Source organism: Perissodus microlepis, chromosome 23, assembly GCF_051167445.1.
Source record: "Perissodus microlepis isolate ML-2025 ecotype Zambia chromosome 23, ASM5116744v1, whole genome shotgun sequence".
Lineage (NCBI taxonomy): Eukaryota > Metazoa > Chordata > Actinopteri > Cichliformes > Cichlidae > Perissodus > Perissodus microlepis.
The window spans coordinates 41,500,876-41,517,526 of NC_140482.1; the positions used below are offsets into that span (position 1 = coordinate 41,500,876).

Here is a 16,651-nt window from a genome sequence, read left to right on the forward strand (position 1 = left end):
CACCTTTCACGGATTTCTGCAAACACGCTGGGCAAATAAATAAAAATAAATTAATTAGGTAATTAAAAAAATTATTCAAAGCAATTCTGTAATTTTATAGAAAATCTATGTAACATTTATCTATTTTTAAACAAAATTATTTTAATAATAAAAAATAATAAACATTATTTGCTTAAATATATGTTTTTGTAAAAATATATATCTTTTAGTATTTTGGGCATTTAAGATCATATTTATGAATTTTATTTTCACCTGTGTTTACTTCCTTGTCTGTAGCGTCGTCCTAACACGGACGGCTTTAGGACCGCGGGGCGAGCGGCTGCATTCCTGTGCATTTAAATAGAAAGTCATTATTGCGTTGATGAGAGCAGCGCACCTTTGCACGTCAGGAAGGAGGAAGACGCGCAGCAGCAGCCGCTTTCCCTTCCCACTTGCTCCCGTGTGACGTGCGTGTGAGCCGCTGTGTAAACCTCTCCGGTCGCTGCTGGTCCTCCCGCGCTGTGGAATGAGTTTTATGAACAGCTGGAAGCGAAGCGTGAAGAAACATGACAGCAAAAGGTGAGTGGAAGAAAAAAGCTCCCGGAGATCACGGCGCGTCTTGGTTGGCCGTGTCCGTGCTTGTCTGTCTCCAAAGTCAGGCCGGCTGCTGGGATTTAATCGCACTTTTTTTTTAAACCTAAGGCATCATGTGACTGCGCTGGCCTGAGGTTATCGTGTCATCGCGCTGAGATTGTTTAGCGCACACTGGAGCCTGTGAACACGAGATTTCCAGGACCCTTTAATAAACCACGCAAACCACCGGTGTGTGTTTGAGTCTCTGTAGTTAATAAAGGAAGAGGCGGAAGAAACCTCCTGAGATGTTTGGTGTCGTGTTCCTTCTCTGTGCTGTTATTATTATTATTATAAGTGTGTTAGTCTGTGTTCCCATTCTGCATCCTGTTAGTCAACCTGACGCTCATGATGTGTCAGTCAGGACCACGCGAGCTTTTTACTGTTAGTGAAAGTCAGATTTAACAGGCTGATGTAAACAGTTCAGTTTTATGTTACTGCCCCATGTTTGGCTTATTTTCCCTGAGATAACTCATACTGAATGTTTATTATCCAGTGTCCCATTATAATACTTGCAAGGTTTCAAGCTGCCTTTCCCTTTGACCTGGTCATTTCAGGTACTTTACAGCTGTTTGAGGCTCAAAGAGGGAAGTGGATCTGATACTTTTTTTTGTTTCAAAAAGGGAGAAAAGTCTAATAATGTAACACTTGCGTGCGTTTAGCCACTGATATGATCCATCATCATGATCCATGTAGTTTGTGATGTTCTGAAGGGGCCCAACACTTAGCTTGGGTCTCTTTTGTGTTTTGTTACACATTCATGTGTAAATAAAGTTCTAACTAGAACAGACGATTTTAGCGATTTCACTCCAAAACAAACAACTTTAGTTTTTACAGGACATCTGTTGATTGTATGATGTTTATATTGATTAGCAGCCTACTTCAGGCTGTATGTAAAGTGTAGGTAAATCAGAATGCATTCCACATTATTTACATATATTTTATATATATTTGAATATTGATGGTGTCAGTTTTATTTAACAATTCTCATTATGAATTTGATGCCAGCAGCATATTTAAAAACGTGCTGGGACGCTGACAAGAAGAAAATACTCAGTCATATGCTGGAATAGTATCAAGTATTTCAAAAGTTAGAATTCACGTTCTCGCTACAGCCCTTCTTTCCTCAGACGTTCAGCTAACATCCTCCTCTTACCTTAATGAGATTCAGTCTTGTGGGTTTTTTTCCCCAAGCTGACCTTTGACCTGTTCACAGGGATGGAATGAATCCACAAGACGTACCTGACAGCCCGGACTCCCCGAGCCGGTACGGTGACACTGCACACGTCATGTTTTCATACTGTGAGGAACAAAGAAAACATAAAGCCGCTGCTAATCGTGGCTCTGATTACAGCATAACAATAAGTTCAACTCTGGCAGGCGGTTACGCTCAGACTCATCTGCATTTCTCATCTCAGGTTGTCAGATGTAAACAGTCCAGAGCTGGACTCCATCATCACAGACTTCAAGTAAGTTTCTTTAAGTTCACAAATGTAATTTAACAAACTTAAATAAATTTGACCAGTATTTGCTCCCACGTCAGCCCAGTCTCACACAGGTTTCCCTGAAAGTCATCAAGTTCATATCTGTAGAAATCAGCGAGTCATTGTGGCCTGGGAGTGTCCTCATATATCGGTGTCCATATTTCTCTCTCTCACGATCGTGTTCCTCAAACAACAGCTTGTCTTTCAGCTGGTTTTCATCCCTCGAGATTGCTCTCCTTTCTCTAAAACAGCCCCGATTCTGTTCCCGTGTTTCAGGTTGCAGATACCGGACGACAAAGATGGTCTGGAGTCAACAGATCCATCGAATGGGTAAGACTGGCCTGTGAGCTCTCTCAGATCATACACGAAAACCGAGGCTTAGATTACAGAAATGTTTGGTTTCATCGAGACACAAAGATGCACATGTTGAGGTAACAAAGTCGTCAGGAGTTCACGGGCAGCTTCTCCTGCTGCTTGTGATATCAATAATTCAGACAGAGGGAACCTGAGAATAACATCATCTCTCAGCACTTTAGTTATGCCTGAGTGTGACCGTGAAATCATCGCTTATTCAAACTATGATGAGCGTTCAGAGCCTGGAGAAGAAATGTGTGTCTGTCTGATAAGATCAGAAGCACGTAAATAAGTGAAAGGACGTTTTTAGGTATTTATAAAATACTGGCAGCTAGTTTTAGTTTTATAAATATTTTTTAAAAGGTTTTATTTCAGTGAACATCTGCTGTTTTTAATTGAAGACGTGTTAAGATGTGCTGATAAATCAACATTTGTTTGTATGTAAAAGCTTTAAACATTTGATTTGCTTGTAATTTGTTTTATATCACATGTCTGTGGGCTCTGAAATCTTAGATTTTGGCAAACCGGGTCCTCAAAAACCCCGGAGACATCGCACATCGATGTGAACTGAAATTCACATCCGTGTGCGACAGCCTGGACTCCTCAGTCATGTGACAGGTGCATAGATGTGGCCAATAGGAACCCACTACCTGCTAAATATGTCATGACCTGTTTGCCTGATCAAAGTGAAAAACCCAAACTTTGTAAACGAATGTGTTTTTGCAAGTTGGGCAGTGTGCAGGAGTGTTTTTGCACCATGAGGAGGGTAATGAGAATCTAATTATCTTCAATTTAAACCCATGACCCTCTGATCTCCTCACAGCAAACACGAGAGATGAAAGCAACAATTAAGCTTTTCTTTTTACTACTCTCTATAAAGATAGATGTTTTTTCCCCTCTTGTTTCTGCGCCGGACACTGAGAGGGCTTTGTTCTCGCGATTGTGCTTTCATGGGAGCAGAAACAGTAATATGTACGAAGCCCTTAGCGTGGTCACATGACTGTAAGCTTTATGCTGTCTCTTGATCTTTGTGGAGCTCGGTTGCTTTAAAGTTCACAGTTAAACTTTGAAGAGAGGAATAATATGTGTGGCTGTTATAGTATCTGAAAACGGGTAATTCTGACTCATTAACGGTCAGTATTTTCCTCCAGCGTTGAGGAACAAACTGATGCAGATGTATCAGATGAATTTTTATATCAGATTTGTTTTGTCAGTAATTTGATGGCAATAATTCAGTAAATCATCAGTGGAAAATCTTTCAGAAGAATACTTTATTTAACCTGGTGGCCCTTTCTATTAAACTCGGTAATAACATGGTAATAGTGGGGTATTTTAGTGGAAACATGAGCATGGCAATAGCAAGTTAGTAACACTTAATTACTGAACTAATTAATACATTATCTGCTACCAGTGGTTATACATGACTAAACACACTGAAATGTATGTAACTGGATAATAACGGGCCAGAAACTGGGGCTAAATATGCGGGAACAGTTACGCCTTTGAGGCAAAACCAGTTAGTAGTAGAAATATGTTTGTAGTAATAACCAGGAATCAGGACTATTTCTATTACATCTCATAGTAATCTCATTAAAAACCTGGGACCAGGAAAAAAAGTATTTAAATATAAAAAATATAATCATGTACGTAAACATAGGTGCTATGGGTATTTTACATTCCACCTCTGGGAAGGAAGCAATTTCTATATAACAATGCAGGCTGAGTGGTGGTTTAACTTCTAAAGGTTTATTAATGGGCAAAGATGCCGTGGCTTCATAAACATGCTGTGATTGCGCCGTAAGACCTTTGAAGGGAAACAAAAACAGCAAATTAGCATATGTTAATATGATCGTGTGGCATGAACGCTTAGCTGTCTAATAAAACAGTTTCACTAAAAATACATTTACTTTAATAAACCTTGAGTGTAGAAGTACTGCTCCTTGGTTTAGCTGGTCAGATGTGAGATTTTGCTGCTTTTGCATCATTTCTAATGTGACAGTAAACATGATGTATTTAGCATCTTGATGTTTCAGAGCAAACACACTGTTGCAGATTAAAAAGGTCAAACTGACAGTATCTGGCATGCCACACACCCGAGCACACACTGGGGTCATGCATGAAACAAAGACAAAGAATGTCAGCCTCGGCTTCGCGTGCAGCGCCACAGGTGGAAACTCATCAAGTATATTTGCTCAAGCGTGGTCACGGCGAACCCACCGTTTACCCATGATTCCTCTGGGAACAACACCCACGATTATGCAGGAAACACTACACAAAGGTCACGGTGGCTGACTAGTGAATGCATTATCTGGGCACGGCTTCACAGCCAGTGGGATGAAAGAAAAAGGAGGCGGTGCTTAACAAAAGTGGTCCAAAGAGAGTATGCAGTGGTGAGATATCCTGTTATGACACAGACTTATTTGTAGTTTCAGTAATTGAGACAAAAAAGTAAATCCGCACAGCTAACTGGGATTAAACTCCTCGACTTTAATGTAAAACAAAAAGCCTGACAGCTCTGATTACTGCTGCTTGTTTAGTAGTTTTAACTGCTTATTAAAGATGCAGGTCGAGACACTACAGCCGACATGTGTTTATGGCACTCTCTCGCCCATTCACACTCACTCACATCTAATGGATGACTGGCAATGGGCTGTTTACAGTGAAATACAGCTGCAAGTCCTGGCACTGCTCCCGTTCTCCATTCACGATTTCACATTATTTCTCGTGCGTCTACATTTTGGAGCCTCTGCGCTGCATCGACGTCTATTTCTGGACTGTCTGCCCGCTGCAGTGAGCAGCCTCTGCAGCAGCCCTGACCAGCTGCACCTCAGAAAGCCACATTTCTTTCCCACCTACAGTGGCGGAAAGCGTTTGTGGTTTTTTTTATGATGAAAAATGGCTTTGTGACTATGAACACTTCTGCTTTTAGCACATTGCTCCTCCAGGGTTTAGTTTTTGGAAGTATCCTCACTACACAGAAAAATCCCCTGACTGTGAAAGTGGGCATTTCGGCCACGCTCCTGATTTTGCATTAACCAATCAGAGCGGAGACTGCAGTGTGGAGCATGAGGGTGATGATCGGACGAGGTGGGCCAGGCTTTCTCTCCATGTGTGATAGTCATCCCAGTCTTATTAAGGGCTGCTGTTGCGTCCTACCTCTCGTTCCTCCCTCGTTTTCTCTCTCATTCATTCGTCCCTACCTCTCTCTCTCTGCCTAACCTTCTGCTGTTTCTGCTGCTACAGAAAGAGACACACAGCATCGCACTGCACTGCTGGAAAGGCCCCGGGCTCACAGCCACTTCTGCTCTTTTCTTTCTCTTACTTTAGTCGCTTTCTCTGCGTCTCTTCCGGACACACACACACACTTTGCCAGATGAAAATGTCAGGGGAGGAAGAGACTCTGTCGAACGGGTAAGATGCGCTCATGTGACGTGTGTTTCTCATTCAGTCGGGAGACTGTGAGATGCTCTGCGAATGTGACTTTTCCTGCCGTGTTTCCATTCTCATGTGACGTTTGTGTTTTCCACTCCTGTCTCTCAGGCATGTGGACAAACTCGCTCGATTTATTGTCGGAGCTGCTCGCTTCTTTTGTTTCCCGGCTCGCCGTAACAAGGCCTTTGAACATGTTATACCAGCCTGTCTGATGTGCTGAAAGCTCTCTGACACACAGTCGATAAAACTAATGCTTTGTCACTCCAGGAAAGGGTGTGTGCGTGGTTGTGTGGGTGCATGTGTGCACTTATTGGTTTGCATCAGCACATGCAGTGGTGTGTGTGTGTGTGTGTGTGTGTGTGTGTGTGTGTGTGTGTGTGTGTGTGTGTGTGTGTGTGCCTTTGCCTGATAATGATCATCATTGTGTAATTTGAGACTTGCTGACTTGAACCTAATTAAATTATTTGGACAATGCGTGGTATGCACAGCCTGAACCTCGCTGTTCTCCTCTTTCTGCCTTTTCTTTCCTTCACACAGTCCATTTCCTTTATTTTTGTTCTTCTCAGATTGCGTTTAAGGTGCCAAAATCTTGTTTTCCAGTCAGCCGGTACCAGTTGAGTCGGTTTCCACCTATAAGGAAATGATATATCCACTGATGCTTTGCTGTCCTCAGCTTTGCAGACACAGCTTTCAGCCTTTATCTAAAAAATATGAACAACAGGAATCCAGTAACACAAAAAATGTGGTTTTATTATTAAAATCAGCCCTCTTTTATGTAACATGCACACAAACCTGCTGCGTAAGGCGTCTGTTTAATACTGCTGACACACTGCTGACACACTGCAGTTTTTAATGATTCCTTATCTACCTCAGTATCATTGTGGTCTGAGTCTAACAGGTAATTTGACTCCACTAATTTAAGTTTAAGTTGAAAACTTTCTTTGTTACTAAGGCTTATAGTTGGGGCTGGATCAGGTGACTCTGAACCATCCCTGTAGTTATGCTGCAATCGGCTCAGGCTGCATCCCGTGATGCTTGTATCTTTCCATTTCTGGATGCTATTAAATTTTCTATAGTCAGTGTTTTGTCCCGTCTCCCTATGCTCTCCCTTTTTCTCCTCTCTTCCCCCTCACCCTCCTGACCGGTCGTGGCAGATGCCCCCCCCCCTCAACCTGGAAGTGCTGGAGGTTTTTCCTGTCATAAAGGAGTTTTTCCATCCTACTGTCACCAAGTGCTTGCTCATAGCATACTGTCTAATTGTTGGGTTTTCTGTCTTGTATTGTAGTGTCTTTACCTTACAATATAAAGCAACTTTCTAAAATCTAAAATAATAACTAAACATGCCTCGAGTAAAGATTTAGGGTAAGGTTACAATAAATGTTTGGCTAAGCTGTACATTTGGTGTAAGTATTAGCATTTCTTAATTCTGTCATTTAAACTCTGAACTGGGCCCTAGTTATATTTTAAAGGTGGGACTTTGACCGAGAGGTCACAGGGTATTACTGTGACTAAAATTAATGTTGCACTTCTTGCAGGTTCATAACTCTTAGACCAGGTTAAGTACAGTCAGCGTCACTGTTTCAGTGTAATATGTGTGTTATTCTCTCTTTAATGCAGAAGTACTCTGTCAGTATTTGAGTTTTCAGTTTTCACTCTGGATTAGTGAGCTGCAGGTTTATTGTTTCATCTGTTCTTGCCTATATCTGGGGATTTTTGCAGGTGAGAATATTGACTAATAGTCTGTGGCTTACGGGGTTGAATACTCTGTAGTCGCTGCACCTTTACTCGTACAGAAAACCGGTATGGACTGTACCAACAGCTCTGGTTGGACTGGTTGGATTCACTCAGTGGCCACTGGTGGAAGACATGTGACTCTGCAGGATTAACAACATAAATGTGCGCACAATGTGCTGCTCTTGGATTTTATTATTGATCTTCATATTAAAGTATCATCTGTGGACACTCAATTAGAAAATAGCCTATAGCCTATATAATGCTGTTTATAGCTTCGGTTGCATTATTTTGTGTGTGTGTGTGTGTGTGTGTGTGTGTGTGTGTGTGTGTGTGTGTGTGTGTGTGTGTGTGTGTGTGTGTGTGTGTGTGTGTGTGTGTGTGTGTGTGTGTGTGTGTGTTGTTGCTGACAACAAAGAGCATTTCTTAAAGTCACCTGAGTTTTACACAGAGACGGACCAGTATGTGCACCAGTGAGAGGAGGTTTCTGTTAGCAGGGAGCTCAGCTGCCTGCCGGTCATATGGTGAACACAGCAGTCACCCGCATGTCATTAGCAGAGCTGCACCAGTATGTGTGCTTCTTTCTATCATGCTGCTGGTGGTATGTGTATGTATGAAGTGAGTTTATGGCTTCTTTGTGTTTCTAATGGACAGGAATGTGTTGGACACGTTAGCTGTAGCTGCGTTTCCTCAGTGCTCAGTTGGACTCTTTTATTCCTCTGCAGCTGTCTAATGCTGACATGGGCTAAACGGGTAATACTGACAGAGTGTGTTCCTGCACTTAAATGGGAATGATAGTTGCCCTCAGGGACGTTATGTTGTAAGGTAAAGAGCTAACGGTGTTATAGAGAAAAAGCCACTGATCCAAGAAAGAAACTCGCCTTTTTCTACATAAAAAACCTTCTGGGAGGGCAGCCATCTGTCCAGACTGGATGGGGCCGAGGGGGGAAATCAAGACCACAGAAAGACACAAGAAACCACAATCAAGACAGCACAAAATACGGGAGAGAGTAGACAGCGAGGTCATTTCACGCAATAGTGGCTTCTAGCTTCGTAAAAATGGAGTACACCCTCTTTCAATTTGAAGTTTGTACGTATCAGGATATAATAAAAAAATCTTGTTCAGACCAGGTTGTGATTTATTTATTTATCTAAGAACACCCCAACTTGTGGAAATGCTTATAGCATCATTTCCTGTCTAAATGTATCAGCCTCTCTCATGCATTCATTTTTACCCAGCTCTCCTAAACTCCCACCACAGCATTTTAACGAGGGTGAGGTCTGGACTTTGGCCCAGTGCAGCACCTTGATTCCCCCCCCCCAGTTATTCTGTTGCAGATTTGCTGCTCTGCTTGGGATCTCTGTCTGTTGAATGACTCTGTTTTGACCAAGCTTTAGCTCTCAGACAGTTGACTTCACATTTGACTCTTGAATAATTTTTTATTCAAGCGTTTTTAGATTTTACTCCAGGTGCCCCGGTCCCGTGGCTGCAAAACAAGCCCCAATCCTCTCCCATCCACCCATGTGCTGTGGGTGTTTTTTGCCAAAGGTGGTGTTGTGCGTTTTGGTGAAACATCTGCATTTTGGTCGAATCTGAAAGCATCGTTCCACAAGTTCTGTCATAATTTGTTTTTTTAGACAGAAGATGCTTTCTCCTGGAAACCCTTCCAAACAAGTCATACTTGTTGAGTCTTTTTCTAATTGTACTGTCATGAACTTTAACATTTAACATGCTAATGTAGCTCTTTGCAGTTTCTCTGACCCTTGGGGGTGAATTTGCTCGGGTGGTTTCCTCTCGGGATGATTTTTCTCACTGCAGAATGATGGACTTTAAATTCTGTGGAAACAACCATGTAACCCTTTGTAGATGGATAGTAAGGGGGTCCTGGTACAGGTTATAGAAGCATAACTAAGGCTCACCTGATCCATCTTTAACTGTAAGCTCTATCACAAAAGAACGTTTTAAGGCTAATATTAAAAAGTCGGGATGGTTTCCTGAGACAAACCTGATGGCTGAATGTTTTACATCACGATGTGTGATGTATGTGTGATCGGCATAAAGTGGCCTTAAGGTTCAAAGTATTACATTAAGCTAATTAAGCTAATACTTAATGTAAAAACAATCAACAGCTGTGCATATTTCATGGCAGGGATTGACGTCATTTAGTTTAACAAGTGAAACATACGTTTAAAGTTTCATGGCTACAGCGGGTCAAATCAAAGATGGACGATTCCAGGTCGTACACACGCCCGTCACGTGATGCTCATGTGGGTCGTGCGATGAATACAAGGTGACGTGATCTTTTTTTAAGCCACGAAGCGCATCTGTTCTTTATCTTTAATAAAAGATTCAGAAACTGCTCCCGGAGCTTGTCCTTGTCTAAATGTATGATTATGTCTGTAATGCAAATAGCAGCAGCAGTAACAGCAAAGAGCACTGTGGCGGGGCGTGGCCTGCGGTGCCGTGCAGGTGCGTCCGCCTCCTCCGCACGGCACCGCAGGCCACGCCCCGCCACAAGCACTCCCTCCAGCCGGTTTGCTCGTCTGGCTCACTCTGTTCATCTTCTGGTTTCTGTCTCGAGTGCAGAGAATTTAATAACTTATGAATATGTTAAGAAGATTGTAGGACAAAATGTTTTTTAGATTGTGTTTTTATACTTGGGGCCCAGTTAAAGACACAAACACTTTTTAGGGTTGCCTTATATGACACAGGCCTGTTTTGTGTACACTTTGATCACAGCTACATCCTTGTGTTTGGACTTGACGATGATGTATTTTCAGCATGTTTTCATCTAGATTTGCTGTTTGTTTTGTTTCTGCAGCTGCTCGCGGTCAGACCTGACGCTGGCTCTCGAGGACTGTATGGCCGCCCTGGATCTGTTCCTCAGAAACGACTTTGAGGAGGCGCAGGCGCGGCTCAGATGCAGGTAGGAGCACCACCTGTGTAACGACCTGCTACGGGTGCTGTTCTCGCCGGGCTTTGACCTTTCGAGTGTTCTCAGTAACTTTCACGGCTCAAAATAATTCTTATTTGTCTGATATTGGGCCTCTGTCTGAAACAAGTTTAGTTTTAGTTCCTCTTCCCTTAAGACAACTGTCTGCTGATTGGCTCCCCCTCTCAAACAGAGGGTTTGAACAGCAGGTGGGCGGAGCTTCTGTTCAGACTGACAGCAGTCCAAAATCTGAGCTTTTGCCTCATTATTTGAAACTTTGACCATGTTTTTTCATGAGCGTCTTTTTTGATGATGATGATGACCCTCTCCCAAACATTTACGCTTCTTACTCATGAGAACTCTTATCAAAAGATATGAAGGTCATAAATGTGAGTTAAGGCATCATTCAGAGGATTCCTAATAGTTTTTGAGATTTGCGGTGATTTCACCTCGCCGCTCTTCTATTTTAACCCTGCTGCAGTTCCTTGAATGTTTTTCTTGGATCTTTGGTGACTTGGAGGACTTTTAGACAGTCGTCCCCTAATATTGCAGGTCTCTGTTAGTAGTTTGTGTCTCTCACTGTGGACGTGTCAGGACCTGGAGCTTTTAGCTTTGTCAACCTTCTCACAGTTTTCTGAAAATGTTCTGATGATGATCACTTTTTTTTACATGCTGCCATGATTACTGTTACGTTTTTCACGATAAAATCTAAAGCCGTCTCTAAATGAATTAGATTGAATTAAATGTCCAATAAAAGTTTAAGAATTAAGAAGCTGTGCTTTATTTGTTTTGAGCATTCAGAGCACTCACTGCTTTAAATTCTTACCAGTGGCAGGATCAGTACAGTTTCTCTAATTAAGAGGACACTTAGATATTGAAGATAAATTCACTATTCAGCCTTTGAAGATTGCTGCACAATTAGAAGGAGCTTTTTAATATGTTGTGATGTTTCCATGAAGGTCCAATTATGTGGGGAAACAACAAAAAGTGTCGGGTTTGAAAAAGGAGACAAATGGCCTGTATTTGTATAGCGCTTTTACTAGTCCTCCCTAGGGACCCCAAAGCGCTTTACACACCCAGTCATCCACCCATTCACACACTGGTGGAGACAAGCTACAGTTGTAGCCACAGCTGCCCTGGGGCAGACTGACAAGGAGGCAACTAAAGCGAAGGTTTCTTCGAACAGTTTAACTAAAAGAGATGGACAGACCACAATCACCATCAAAAGAGAAACATAATAAAACTCTGAAGTTGATCAGGTAAAAATAATAAGTTAAAAAGGCTAAATCACCCAAAGCACCACAGAGGTCCCACATTCAGCAGCCACAGCATATACAACCAGAAATGCTGCCTGAGTCTGGAGCTGTCCTCTGTGCTCTGACCCAGTTGCTGAGAAGAGTTTGCTGTACAAAAGTGCGGCACCTGAAGCTGGAGAGACAACATGACACAGCAACTGGGACAAATCACAGCAGGCTCTGCCAGGCCCATAACATGCTTGGAAAATAAAGTCTGTAAGATGATGTTTTTGAGTCCTGAATCAGTGACAGCTGGAACCATCGTACTGCAGTGCAGTTAAAGTCAAGCTTCTTGTCGGTTCTTTGTTAAGTGCAGGACAAACACCGCATTGCAATGACCCACAGTGGGCAAGTAAATTGAATCTAAAGTTAAATACGATAAAAAGAGAATTAAAACTGTAATAGATATAAGAAATAAGGTGTCAAAGTCTTAATAGACAAGATACATTAAAGCCAATAAACTGTAATTGCTGTTTCTGTTGTGTTTACATGAACAGGTTATATGAACCATGTGCTGCTTTAAGTTACATTAGCATAACACAGCACGTAGAAACGCCACCTCCAGGTTTGTACTCCAACACCGAGTCATCGTGTTACTCCGTGTCCACTGCGTGTTATCAGCACCTTTATCATGCCGCTGCTTTTATCCGTCCTCTGGGACTGTGGGCCACTCCTCAGCCCAGTTTCTTCTTTCCAGTGCTGCCCAGCATCAGACAATAGCTTCCTTTTAGCCCTGACTTTGTGTTTGTAGTTTTGAAACAGTAAACCGGTGTGTGGTGTTGTTGCTGAGAGACATGTGTGTGACATGTGTGTGACATGTGTGTGACATTAAGAGTAAATGAACTCACACTCTTTGTTTTTTACATTATTATTTTTTTATCTGTCTTTCCTGGTGTTTGTTATTTAAACTTGGATTTGGGAAATATTCTAACCGTGCTGACGATGTGGATAAATCTAAAACCTCACACTCCTGTTGGTGTCCTGATTTCTGCCTCAAAGGTTTCTCCCCGTGCAGCCGACTCTATTCCATTTAAATGCAGAACTGCAATTAAACTGATTTTTTAATATTTTGTTTGCTTTGTACACAACCCAATAACACCCAAAACCTCATTTTCTCCTCAGAAAAAGCTTTTATGAGAGGAAATGACAGCTGTTGGGCTTTCAGCATGCTGTATATCATTTTAATGCATCTGGACACATCAGCGGGGATGTTTTCTGGAGTTATCATGTGTTGTAGAGCCTGGGAATCTTTGCATCCCGCAGCTTTTGTGTCCTTCCACTTGCTCGGCCTTGAACTTTGAGGCCTCAGAGAGCAGCTCTGTGTCTGACGTTAGCATTAGTTTCAGACTTTTAGATCTCACACCTTTGCTTGCAGGCAGGATTTGCTTTGTTTTCCTCCACCTGTCAGCTGTAGTCTGACGCAGCCATGTGGGGCAAGGACACACACATATGTGGACACAGTTTCTATTTATTCAATCTTGTGTCTGCTACATTTACCCCTACGTTCGTGTTTATGGTCACAGGTAGTTGGAGGTCGTCCCAGGATGCATTGGGAGCAAGACCTCGTTTATACAAAGTGCATATTAATTGGAAATCTGACTGTGGAACAATATTGTGTTTGTAGAGACTTTAGTCAGTGGCTTACAGTCACTGTCACCATATCGTCAATCACCCTGAATCTTTTGGATAACTTTGGTCTTGAGTGAGACTCGTGCGTTAAAGTCCTCCGCCGCAGTTATTTATGACGGGGTCGGTTATTACAGACAAATGGAACTAGTGCGCTGTTAGCAAGCATGGACCAATACTCGGTTTAAGCACTGTTTGTGCAGCTGGACAGCTCAACACAGGAGACAGTAGATTTATGCTTCACTCATTAACTGAAAGCCGTTGTAAAACTGGAAACTTGATTTACTTTACGAGAAATACAATGGCCATTAAAGGTGATAGAAAAACCGCAAACTACATGTCAAATTACTGAAAACGTGCGTCATATCAGGAGGCAGTGGAACAATCAATGAAAGCAGTGATAAATAAACTGGTATAAAAGCAGTGGATCCAGCTAAAAGCATAAAACCATAAGTGGACTGACAGCTGGAGGGCGAGATGAAGCAGAAGAGGAAGAGGCTAGACACCAAGCCAAACGAACCATAGCAGCTGAGGAGTAGCAGAAGTACATCGTGCAGCTGGTTAACTTATTGCAGGTCTGTGGAGATATTCAAGCGTCCGATTGTCCTGAAAATCTTACTGGATCACTGATTTCTTTATTCCTTTAATTTTAGATGCTGTGTTGTAGTTTAGCTGGGATTCAGGTCACAGGACCTCCTCATGTTTTGTAGTTTATGATTAGAAGTCAGAATCCTTGAGTCAAGCCTCATTTCTTTGCACTCGTTTCCAATGAGCCAGCCTTTCTTGTGGTCTTGAGCAATAGTTCTCGGGGTATTACGAAGGACTTGGCAGCGTTTTCACTCCTTTTCAGTCCAATCCTTATACCGGGGCACTTTCAGAGAAATGTTTTCTTTTTTGTTTCAGACCTATGAATCATTCAAGTCAACCAACGAACCAGTGTTGTGTCTACACATGTCAGACAACTTAGCAAAGAACTAACTTTGAATTATATCTTCAGGCACTTTGTTGCTAGAAGCTTGTCATAAAAAATACATAATTTATTCCCATTTCTTTAGTTGAATCTATTAAAAATGCCAAAGATAACACAGTTTGACAGGCAGAAAATAATATTTTTGGAACAAAAGGGGGATTACCAAATGGCTATTAGCTAAAATTTGAGGAAAGTGGACAAGTGGAGGATGATAAAAGAAGTGGCAGGCATAAACACTATGTACTGCAGATGAAAAAGGACATGACTTTCAGATCCATCTGGCCCTTCAGCATCAATACGAATGGTCTCAGTGGAACGATGGCCTTCAAGAAGCCAACCTTGAGGAAGGAAACAAGGAGAAAATCTTTTTTTAAAAACTGGAGTGAAAATTAATGGCAACAGGTCATACAGACCGATGAATCAAAGTGTGAAGTTTTTGGTTTGGTTAAAATCATCGTCAATATGTACAGAGGAGATCAGGAGAGAGGGACAGTACTGAGTGTCTACACCTACCTGTAAAACTTGGTGGAGGCTCTTTCATGGTTTGGGGCAACATTTCAGCCACTCGTGTTGGGTATCTCACCACTGAGAGAATTACCAACACAGAAAACTGCCATCGGATTTTGAGCCACCATCTAGAAAGCATCTGATAGACCTGCTTCATTGTTCAGCATGACAGGGATCCCAAAGGCACTGCAAGTGCAGAAGGAGCATACCTGGATAGAAAAACACAGTCATGGATTGGCCTCCCCCGTAGGGTTGGGCGATATGCAAAAATTTTCCAACCGGCAATCATCATGTCCAATAATCGACGATGGGCGATATATTCACGCATGCGCAGGCTTTTTGATGGGCGGAGCAATGTAATCATGCACGGACTGATTAGCACGTTTACAATACAGAAGAAGTCCAAGCATGGACGAACTAATTTCCCCCCAAAATTAGGGCTGTCAGCGTTAACGCGTTAATGCGGCGTTAACGCAGTCGTCACGATTAACGCGGTCGTCATGATTAACGCGATTTTTGATGCCCGCCTGGAGCACAGAATGAACAAACTTTGGACAAACTACCCGAAATGCGTTGACACACACATTTCAGGGATTTCATCTGCGCTCCAGATGGGTTTATTGTTAATCGCATTAGTCGTGATGACGGCGCGTTAACGCTGACAGCACTAAAAAAATATAAAGTCACCAATTTTGGATTTCTTTGGCTTTAAACCAGATGAAAGAGGTAAACCTGATGTAAACGCTTGTGCAGACGTATAGTGCGAGCAAAGTACTCAAACACCACTAACTTGCATGAGCATGCACGTGTCCACCATCCGGCTGAGTATGCTAGGCTATCACCAGCTTCTGCAGCTGCATCAACAAGCATTTGGGCGCTCTCTGAGGAGGGGGCATTTGCTTGCAGATGAAAGAGGGTGCTGTTAAAACAGCGCTATTTTTTTTTTTTTTTTTTTTTTTTTTTTTTTTTTAATGTTGGCTGCTTCTATTAGCTCCATCATTATTAGCAAACGTACTCATGGGCAAATAAATAAATCGCCCTTGTAAAAACCATCGACAATGGGCTCAGCCTATCGTCGATATATTCGTCCAGTCGCCCAACCACACTCCTCAGAGCCCGGACTTCAACATCACTGAAGCAGTCTGGGATCATCTTGACAGAGAGCAACACAAAAACAGCCAACATCCAAAGAAGAGCTGAAGAACTATTCCCGAATATTACTTTAAGAAATTACAGCTACCTAAGAGAGTTCAGCATGTGGTGAAGGATGTAGGTCATACCAAATACTGACTTTCAAACTCATTAGAATTGCTCAAGCTCTGTTTTTGTCCTATATACTGTATTTCCATATATGGAAATGAATAGCTCAGGTGGCCTGTGGTGTGTCCTTGAAAAGAACTGAGAAATATTTTTCTATTTTCCTTGCAAAATATAGAAACGTGAGTAATGGCTCGACACGGTAACCAGTCAAGTGTTTTTTCATTTTGAGAGGGCACATGCAGATGTTTACATGGATGGTGTTCGATACACCTGCGCTGTTGTTTCTCTGTAGCCTGTACTGTTGTCTTCTTTGGGTTAAATTATCAGGGTTAATTCAGACAAGGAGTTATTTTAGGAATCAGTAATCAGCTACAAGTTTCTGTGACAAATTTCCACAAATTTCTGCGCAGAAATCACTGAAAATGTTTGGATTTCATCAGAACTACCATT

The 16,651-nt window shown here is 42.1% G+C and overlaps 1 protein-coding gene across 3 annotated transcripts in view; it reads left to right on the plus strand.

Moving 5' to 3' along the window:
- The first annotated feature begins 347 nt into the window (after positions 1-347).
- The window catches only part of ttc39a (tetratricopeptide repeat domain 39A), a 28,801-nt gene continuing 12,497 nt past the window's right edge, over positions 348-16,651 (plus strand). Inside the window, exons 1-6 of one of the 3 annotated variants that reach the window (XM_084920913.1) lie at positions 348-558; positions 1,826-1,876; positions 2,028-2,078; positions 2,370-2,423; positions 5,775-5,858; positions 10,433-10,537. In XM_084920913.1, coding sequence (XP_084777039.1) covers positions 506-558; positions 1,826-1,876; positions 2,028-2,078; positions 2,370-2,423; positions 5,775-5,858; positions 10,433-10,537 — 398 coding nt within the window. In that variant the 5' untranslated portion in view covers positions 348-505. Of the gene's footprint in view, positions 559-1,825; positions 1,877-2,027; positions 2,079-2,369; positions 2,424-5,504; positions 5,859-10,432; positions 10,538-16,651 lie in introns of those variants that run through there. The other 2 variants (XM_084920914.1, XM_084920915.1) reach the window with 2 other exon arrangements.